We start from the raw sequence: 10,350 nt of genomic DNA, 5'->3' as shown, positions 1-10,350 counted from the left end.
TCGCCCGCGCAAGATACTCCGCCAGCGGCAGCACGGCCGGGCCCCTGCGCGGCGCCGCCATAATGGCGGCCGGCGCCCTTCTTCCCCCTCGGCCGGACGCCGGCCGAGGAGCAGAAGCCGGGGCGGGGGCGGTGAGGCGGCCGGCAGCGGCTCAGCGGAACCGCGGTACCAACCCCGCGACGCCTCCCGGTGCCCGCCGGACGCGGGAGGCGGGGCCGGGGGAGGTCGGAGGGCGGTGGGACGGGCGTGGCAGGACGAGGTACGGCGGGGCGAGGTACAGTGGAGGGGCGTCGCGTCGCGTCGCGTCCAGCGGGGCTGAGCCGCGGCGGGGGGCGGCTTGAGGGCGAGCGGGCCGCGGGGAGGGCGGTGGGACTCCCCTCCGCAGCTACCCGCCTTCTGGGGCGGGGGAGGCGAGCGCGGGGCCGGGCCGGGCCGGGCGGGGCGGGGGAAGCGCGGCGGGCTGCGGGGGGCGCGGGGCGGGCGGGGGGAGTCCTCACCCGCAGGGGAGCGGCCGGACGCCCTGGGCCTTGGCCCGCCGGCCTAGGCCACGGTGGCCGGGCGGACCAGAGGGCGGGCGGATTAAAGGCAGGGCTTCGAGCCTGTCCCCGACCCCTCCATGCATGGTTTTAGGGGGTGCCATGGCCCCCTAAAACCACCTGTCTTCCTGAGGGGTTACAGCTGGGGGGGGGGGGCTCGCTGTGAGCTGCTCACTTTAATATTAAAGGCTTGACATGAAATTATGAGTGTGTGCTCTTTCCTGCCCACCCCTTTAACGCTGTGATCAGCGTTTACCCGCTCAGGTAAAAAGAAGGATGCACCTAATTAAGTGTACATTTAATTTAGCAGAAGGACAGAGAGAGGCCATAGTGCTGCTGGGGCTGTCAGGCTGCAAACCACTGCCACTCGTGCCTTTACAAAGCACAGCCGGGGAAGCAGGGATCAGTATTAGAACAGTAACGTAAATGCTTTTTGGAGGGCAGAAGCATAACTTCGGACAATGCATCCAAATCTAATGGTGAAACAAAGGGGGCATAGACAGAGACAGGATAAAGCCTCTGTGTGTGTAACTTCCCAAAGGTGGCCTCTGTTTCTATTTGGAAACTTTGGGTAGACTCTGAAAATTCCTATTTCTGCCTGGAGTTGCAGGGCCTGTGACATTCCACCTCAAGTACAGCAAGTACAGCCTGGTTGAAAGGGCACTGACCCCTGTACTCAGATCTGTGTGTATCCATAGCATATGCCCAGATTAGCCATATGGCACAAGTGCCACAAAACTGATGCTTTGGGTGGCATCAAGCTTTTTGCTTGCATACATGTATTTTTGACTGGGAAAAATGCATGTCTCGTACATCCCCAAAATACCAATTTCTCTTAATGGACATAGGGTATACCTAGATACTGCGATGTAAGGAAAGGCAGCAGTTAGTGAAAAGCTGATACAACAGCCAATAGACACACCTTCACCATTTGAATGTTTTGACATAGTCAAACATGACTTTAGAACACTTTAAGTAATGCTTATTTTTTTACCAGGAGGAAGGAGCTTGTCTGTCTTCAGTTGCAATGTGTTCTCTTTTTTCCAGAGCTGGGACCATGGCTATTGACTGGATTGGTTTTGCGTATGCTGCAATGCTGGCTGTTGGAGGTGTTGTGGGGTACACTCGTAAAGGTGATTGCTGAGGCAGCAGGGTCTGGAAATGAAGCATTGCGTTTCCTCTGTGCTATACTCTGTGAAAAACAATGACGCGAGACATGAAAACTTTGCTATAATGAACACGGCTGCATCTTAAATCCATTTAGCGCTGCTCTAAATGAGCTGAGTCTCATGCGACTCACTTGGGTCAACTTAGACATTTAAGTGGCCACTTTTTTCTGTTAATCTAGCAGATGAGTGTTTTCAGGGCAAAAAGGGGCTGTCACGTTATCTTTGACCTTCAGTGTGTTTAGGGCTTTCTCATTTCCTTTAATCAACCCTGTGTTGAGCGCAGTGGATGATCTTTGATTGCAGCTGATTTTCTAGAGAGGCATCCAGGCGTGGTTCTTAGATTCCCAGATGCACACTGGAAAGAAAACCCTTTACTTGCGTATTCTGATTTAGTGGTTAATTACCTCATACTGTTAGAATCGTGCATTTTCACTCTGAGATAACCAGACAGGTTTTAGGTTATCGGTTTCCACATTTCAGTCTTTTTGCAGTCCCTTCCAGTGAGCCGCGCCTGCCTGAACCGCGCCCGGTATCCCGGCAGAGGTCGTGGCAGTGCCGAGGACGAGCGGGCAGGATCTCCAGGCTGGTCCCCGTTACCTCTTCCGCAGACCGCACGTCCCAGCAGCCCATCAGTTGTCTTCGCTGTGGCCATTCTCCACCCCAGTTCTTGTGATTCAGGGTCACTGTTCCCCTGCGTGGCGTGCTCGTGCTGTGCTCTTAGAGACGCAGCTTTGTATCTGACTTCCTGAAAACCCTTGCTGTTATTTTTTTGTTTGCACCCAGCTGCGCTCACTAACTATCCCATTCACTCATTCTCTTGATCTTGATAGCTGGTCAGTCCCTGGGGCAAATCTTTTTTTTTAATTATTATTTGTAATTATTTCTAGTTTCTTGCAAAGTCTTGATTAAAAATGTAAAATATTACAGGACTGGGAACTAAATGACATCCGGGGGGGTCTGTTTTCTTGATTTATAAACGTTTTGGGATCAGCTTAATCCAGATAATGCCTGCTGTGCTGATTCTGCACTTTTATCATATGGTGCCAAGTCAAATGCCTGTCGAGAAACTTAAGTATATTACTAAAACTCTGGGCTTTATGAAGCAGTTTTGTAATAGCACTGAAAGAAGATGCCGAGTTACTTTTAAAAGCCGTATTTTCATCCTCATTGCCATCTAGTTTTTTAACTCTTTATTAATTAAATGTGATGTTGGCGATACTGTTTCTGTGTCCAGGCCTGATGATGTCAGACTGAAAGGCTTATGATTACATGTGTTGTGCAGTTTACCCTTTATATGTATTGACACTTTTCTACCATTTTTGGAGACTCCCAAGTGCTGTAAGATATAGTTAAAAATCAACAGACAATCCAGAGAAATGACAAAAATGCTTCTAAAGCTAGGTAAGGTAGAGAAAACAGCCAAATTTAGGCTCGTGCCTCAAAAATTATTTACTAAAATCGCAAGTATTACTAGATCCTAATCATCTCCCTCTAATTTAGTCAACTTTGCCCCTAATGCCGTGCAAGAGAATGACCCAGTTACAGAAATATTAACTTTTGGTCCACACTGGGTAAGCTAGCTGCAGTGTGGCAAAATAGGTTCTATTTTTTTAATATTTGGATAATACTGTGTACAGAGAGAACTACTGTGTAAGGCCTGACCTTAAAGACTTTTTATTGAGAATAACAATTAAATCGTTTCTTGCAGGTAGTAAAACCTCTTTAGTTGCTGGTCTCACCTTCGGTTCTGTGGCTGGTTATGGAGCTTACTGCGTAACGCGCGATCCGAGAAACGTGAAGATATCATTGTGTAAGTCTTTTACTACAGTAGTCAAACAAACAAACGCAGTTTCTTGAACTGCACGTGAAAATATCTCTTTTATTAATTTTTGATTGTTGCTTTGGTTTAAATGTTAGTTTTTAAATAGAGTTTGACACTTCAACTTAGCTCGCAAAATTCAAGAGCTTAGCTGTGGAACCTTTTGCACGGTAAGGCAGATCATTCACACAAAGATCACCTGGCAGTGCCTCCTTTTATTAGATGGTTAGCTAACATTGCAAATATTGTGAAATCCAGCTGAGAAACGTGGGAGTGTACTGGAATAAAATCATTAGCGCTACAAACTGGAATGTAATTTGAGAAGTAAAGTAGGTGTGAGATCCAGTCTTGCATAATGCAACGTATCCTCAGCTCGCAGTGAAACAGTTTGACTACTGTTTTCCCTGTGCTGCTAAGAAGGACAAACTGTGCAATAATTGTCTTGTTAGCTAGTTTGCCATAAACCTTCACGGAGGCAAGGAACTACCATATCTAAAGGGAACATTAACCTCACACAACTGGTTTGCAGTAAGAGCTGTTGGGAGCTTGTCTCACTCATGGTTTTAGCAAAGGTGGCTTAGGCTCTGGTTTCACGTGCAGAAATGCATTTAAAATACATTTAATCCAGACCGTGTGAGTACGCAATCACTTTTTCTGAATTTAGACTTTATGGTGTACTGTTCATGCTGGCTTTGTGCTTCACACCAGCCACAGCAGTAAAAATTTCCATTTCAAAAAAATGTTGAATAGCATTGTTAGCAAAGTAAGTTCCCACGAACTGAGTTCTTTAGTAAAGGTGGTAATGGCATACCTGATCTGCTCCTGGATGGCCTGAAGTTGGATATTCCTGTTTTGCCACCGTGACCTTGCTCAGATTAAGTTATCCCACTGTTAAAAAACCCCTTTTTTGGAATAAAGGCATAACCTTAAGTATATTGAAGTTTGTAATCATTCAGTGTGAGGTGCTTTTAAGTAGCATATGGTATTATGGCTTTTGTGGGTCAATTAAATCACTCATTTGGATACAGCTTGTGGAAGAGAAGACTAGTTAAAATTTACTAAATGTTGCCTGTTTCCCAAGTCCCTGGTTTTGAAAGGACTAGTACAAAATTTCCGCTAATCTGCTTGTGAACATCAGACACACTAAATTATTACCAGTGTTGCGCATTTCGTGTAGCTGTAGGCATGTGAGGACTCTCTCCAGCTGGCGAAATGTGTATTGCTAATGTAATAGCAATAATTGCTAATTTAATAGCAATACAGATGAGAGTTCATTACACCTGCCTTAGAAAGTTCTTATGTAGAGTAAGAGGAACAAAGAGTTTAAAGCAGTCTTAGTTCAGAACGTTTACAAAGTAATGTTCTAATTGCTTAAACCTAAATATATGTTTAACCTTGGCTATGAATGAGTGGTCTCTTCAAGATCCACTTGTGCTGAATGAAACAAAGAAGGTGGTCTGGACTAACTCCAGTAATTTTTGCCTGGAGCTGGGAAGTATTAATACAAAGTACTCTGCCAGGAACCAACCATTCAGGCTGGTTTTATTCTCTTCCAGGCTGATGTATCTCAGTCTGGAAGGCGTGTCTTCTGGCTTCTATATACATAGATATCTCAGATGAATAAAGAACTTAGTAGGAAGACTTCAGAGGAAGGGAGAATTAGATACAGTTGAAAACATCTACAGGTCCATACCTTAAAAACCTTTGGTGGCTACTGTGTCTGCTACTTTCAGAATAATAAGGGATTTTTGTAGAAAATCAGAATGTTTTCACTCATGCCTAACCTCATGAAGTGCCAAAAGCAACTAGAGCACAAACGAAAGAAGGAAATTAAGTGCATGGAAGAAAGTGACTGCTCTGAACTTAGAAACCAGAAATCTGCAATGTAAAATGAAGCAAGTACCCAAACTTTTAAAAGGTCAGGAAATTAAAAAAAAAAAATCCCCCTCCAAACCCGTAATCATCTATAGTATTTATCACCTCTGCAAGAGTCTCCTACAATAACGTAGGTAATGTTTTAGTACAAGACCTTGCTAGTAGGGTTCTTGTAATTTGTCATACATGCAAAGAGTATGTAGCATACAGATACCCAGGCAAATGTTCGTAGTTGTTCTATAAATTATTCTTTCAGGCATTTTCCCACTCCCTCTGTAATTAACTCTGCACTTTCTTGCAGTTTTATGTGTTTGGAGTAGATGTGGAAATTCACACTGCAGTATGCAACAGTTAGTGCTCTTCAGAGTGCAAGTTGATGCACCTGGCTTGTTGCATTTCTGATCTGAATCTGATTTACTGAATTGAATTTGGCTTGATTTATTGAATTTCTTTGCCTGATTTAAGGTGAAACAATGAATATGTGGCACTTTTGAAAATCAGGTCTGAAAGCTGAATGTCTTAAAAACTCACTGGCACATGTGAAAAGCCAAATACTAGTACCTGGAAAAAAAGAACATTACGGAGTGAACATGCTTTGTAGCTTGTAATTAATTGTAAATGTACTCAGGGCTCTGGCAAGACACATACTGTGGAACAGTCCATTCTTCAGACATTCCTGAGAGGATCAAGGCTATGGGACCAGAAAATAAGAGCAATGGATAATGGAGCATAATAGTCTTTTTGCAGGGTATCTGTAATGATGCACATGCTTAGCTGGTTGAATTTTGTAAGATGCTTATAACCGTCAGAGCTTGTTTTATAATGCTGGGGTGAGTTCAAAACTAATTCCTGACGCCTGTGAGCACAGGACTGTCCACAGGAGTAGACAGTGGAGTTTGAAGAGAATTAGCCAGGTGGTTTAACTGCTCCGTAAAAAAGGGAAGGGATTTGTGTAACTACCATTGCTTTGGCTGCAAGAGTGATAAAGCCCAGCTGCCCATGAGAAGTCGTGCCTCTGCCCGCTTGTAGGAAGCATTTCAGGTGACAGTTCTGTAACGGAGCGAGCCATCTTTGCGGAGTTGATGTACTCTCATCGGTCTTCTCATTTACGTAGCGCTCTGCAGCCATAGTTCAGTATGAAATCCCCAATCAGTTCATCGCTACCTCCATTTTTGGGTAAAACTGCCCCAGGAAGAAGATGCATTTGCTTTCCTGACATTCATTCTCTGCATTTGTTGCTCTCTTGGGCTGCCCTCCTCTTGTCACAGACAAGGGTGGTTCCCTCATAGCAAAAGGAAACAAGGGGACTTGTGGTCATGATGAAGAAGATGTTAATGGCCACAGTCTGTATGAAAAACAGGTTTCAGACCTTCCAATCTAGTTTTTGAGGCTCAGCAAATAAAGAGCTAGCATTCTAAAAAGAAAATAGATCAAGTTGGATGCTCTAGCTCCTTGAATAGGTAGAGAACAGCTGCAGTGAACTAGGGTGGTGGGATTTGAGACACTATTCTGTAATTCAGCATGCATGTTACTGTTGTGATGAAGATGCTTCCTACTTTATTTGTATCCCCATGAATGTAGATATGGGGGAGTAGAATTCACTACCTGACAAACTTAGTACCTGTGGAACAGGATTTAGCATTCTGCTGCACGTGGAAACCTTATTTGTAGCTGAAAGAAATCAGAGTGTATTTTGGAAAAGCAAGAATGTTTTTATAGACCCTATCTCTGATCCAATGTTTTATTAAATTACAGTTCATAGCAATGACCTTTGATAACTCTCCATGTTCCTGACTGGTCCACGGGGAGAAGCAAGAACATAAATGTATTGAATTGTCTTTTACAGTTTCAGCTTTTCTTTTGACCATTATAATGGGAATGAGGTTCAAGAGGTCCAAGAAATTAATGCCAGCCGGACTGGTAGCATGCCTGAGGTAAACATATATTGAGGATCTTAATGTAAAGATTTCACTGGTTTTCAAATAGTTGCCATTTGACAGCTGTTCAAGCCAGTATCAGTGGATGTTACTATCATCCAGCAGCTCTATGGTTTAAGTGAAATTAGTTTGGAGGTCACAGTCCTGTTTCCAGTGAACAGCTTTTTCATCTCACTAGGCGGATACATCTGATATGGACTGGCTTTCTCAGCACAGAAAGGAGAGATCTGCAATTAAATATTAATTCATATTGATAAGGCTCTTGGAAGAACCTGAGGTAAGCCTCAGTGTTTTCAAACACATGTGCATAAAACTAGTCATCTGATTTCATAGGACACAGCGATCTGCAAAAAGACCAACACTTTGGTTTAGAAGTGCTGCACTCAGAACTACTGGAAGCACAGCACCTTTGAAAACTAGGACATTTTTGACCAGACTTAAGAACTTTGGTCAGTGTTACTGCAAATTGTGATATTTCTAACCATTCTGAGTGCTTTATTGCTGCTGTTTATTTTGGCATCCTGGAAAACATAATTTCCTGTACTTATTATTTTGGAATTAAATTATGAAGTAAGTCTAAACTTTTTTTTTCCCAGTGAGTCTGTAACTCAAAACATTTCTCAACTCTTGAGTCAGAATCTCCATCTTCTGAAGGAATAACTATTCCTTTGTTGTTACCAGGTTTAATACAACACCATTAACTGTTTTACTTCAGTTATATACAGGGAGGAAAAAATCCAAGACGCAAATTGTCAAGATGCAAAATTTAAGCATCAGAACTTAAACTGGAAAATGTACTTTTCCACTGTGGATCGCTTTTCAAGCCTAAGTGGCCTGTGTTTCAACAGACACTCGGGCTGTAGATTTAGACATTTTAAAAGATTGCTCACTAGAGGCTCTAGTGTCAGGTATTTATGAATGCGTGTTATTTCATGACGGCTTTCACTGGTTTTATTCATGCACAACCATATTTATGGGTTTTTTTCTTTTTTTTCCCCAGCCTTTTGATGATTTTGAGGCTTGTTTTTATGGTGCTGTAGGAGAATTTAGCAACCCAAGAACCGAAGTATGACTGCCACACCCTCTGAACAAGCTGGCAAGCTCTCCATATTTGAAAGACAAGTTTGAACACAAGTCTTATGTTGATTTATGTTTTTCTGTAAAAGATCTGTACCGGTTATTTGATTATTGACATTTGCTGATATTTTGCAAGAGTTTTTTTTAAACTAAAACAAGTGTTTTGTGGAGGATACATTTTGATCTACTTTCATTTAAGCAGTCTGTTAACTCAAGGGACCTTTCTTTGTAAGTTTGATCTCTTTCAGGGGTGCTGAGCACCCCAAGAAATTTAGTTTTGCACTGTATATCTGAGAGAAGAATATATATACAGGTTTATGCTAAAAAAGTATATGGTATTGAACCATGATTTTGTAGCTTCTGAGATTAAGTAATCAATTCTAATCGTATTGTCAATTACTAATCAATAAAGGCTTGGGCCTGTACTGTATTGCACTAGAAAACCCACCTTCCTTTCAAACACACATTCTTGTTCCACTGGTTCTGAATTTAAAAACTATTATCAGTGTTCAAATAAAATGTAAAATGTTTGAAGCTTCTCAGTTTTTTATGCAGACCAGGGAGCCATTTTGTCAATGGAAGATTCACGGTCTCCATTGTACTCGGGTTAAAGCATGTACCATGCTGCAAATCCCCACTGACGTGAACTGCAGCTGAGGAAGGTTCACCATCTTGCACACACAGGTTCTAAACCCTCAGTCTCAGTGCTCCTTAACAGGTTTGCCATGTGTTCTGACACAGCTTACCTTGCCCGAAGTCCTCCCCGTAAGCAAAGGAGACTATTCAGACATAAACTACTCAGGGGTTGCTTTGGTTTGCACAGAAAATAATTAAATAGCCCCTGGGCCTCAAAGTCTGGCTAAGGCTCTTCTGGTGCACAGGGATGTGCAGCCAAATCATTAGGAGACTGAATATGGGTAAGTGCCCTGCTGAAGACAAAGACAAATTTTGCTCCTTTTCATTTTTTTTTTTTTTTTTTTTTCACACAGAGCTTGCTTATAAAGGCTATCGTATGTCAGATCTCAGTGCTGCACAAATCTATCAGCAGAATACCAAGCTTATTATTCTTGGCAGGGCCTTAGGTGGTGACGGTGATGAGAGCAGCTCAGATGTCTAAGGCACAAATGACCGAAAAAAAAACCCCAAACCAAAAGGCAAAACCCCCACCAACCCTAAACCACAGCCTCCAGCTCTGGAATCTTCTGCGAACAGATGTTGGTATCGGTCACCCCCAGGTGTTGCCAGGCTTACAGGTGATGGAGCTGGTACGTTACGGATTTCAGACTGGGATGACAGCTGGGCACGGAAGATGTGGTTCATTTCATCCTGAAGCAGAACTCCAAGGCATGTCAGAGGAACCGAACTGCCATGTACCGTAACAGGCTTGGGCGACCAGTGCCGACCCAGGTACTTGTGCTGCAGACAAGGTGAACCCTGCCTGAGATTAAGCTCCAATGAGTTTAGGCGACCTAGTGCTGAAATGCAGGAGCCATTGTGCAGTTGCTGCCACCCAGACCCCAAATGCAGCACGGTGTTTCTGAGCACACCCAGAGTGCAGCACTCTGTGCATTCTCTGACTCGCCCCGTGGGGGCAGGGGCTAGCCTCCAAGCCCAGCTGTAATCCAGGAGCTTTTGCTGAAATTCCTGAGCAGCCCAGACAAGGAGCGTTCTCAGCAAGTCCAGCGTATCCCTATGGGACTGAGGACCCACAAAATGCAAAGGTGATGTCCTGTGCGAGTCTCTGTGACGGTTCAGCAATCACAGCACTCGTCTGGAAGAGAGGTACAGCTCCACGAAACCTGAGTGCTACGGTGGGCACGGCCAACGGCTGCTGCTTCCAGCTACTCAGGTAATTTTGATGTAAAACTCAGGAGCTTTACAGGGCAGTGCCTAGGTGATCGGGGCGTTTCTGGTTTGCACCTCCGAGACGCATGACG

At 43.9% G+C, this 10,350-nt stretch overlaps 1 protein-coding gene across 1 annotated transcript; it reads left to right on the top strand.

Annotated features, from left to right (window-relative positions):
* The first annotated feature begins 1,593 nt into the window (after window positions 1-1,593).
* On the top strand, window positions 1,594-8,396 carry TMEM14A (transmembrane protein 14A). Its single transcript, XM_009956933.2, has 4 exons — window positions 1,594-1,669; window positions 3,414-3,515; window positions 7,246-7,333; window positions 8,337-8,396. The coding sequence occupies exons 1-4, from the start codon at window positions 1,594-1,596 to the stop codon at window positions 8,374-8,376; spliced, it is 306 nt and encodes a 101-aa protein (XP_009955235.1). The 3' UTR covers window positions 8,377-8,396.
* Window positions 8,397-10,350: the final 1,954 nt, after the last annotated feature.

Source organism: Leptosomus discolor, chromosome 2 (assembly GCF_034619465.1).
Source record: "Leptosomus discolor isolate bLepDis1 chromosome 2, bLepDis1.hap2, whole genome shotgun sequence".
Classification (NCBI taxonomy): Eukaryota; Metazoa; Chordata; class Aves; order Leptosomiformes; family Leptosomidae; genus Leptosomus; species Leptosomus discolor.
Note: the sequence above shows the minus strand (reverse complement) of the source record. Positions and strands in the feature narration are given on the sequence as shown.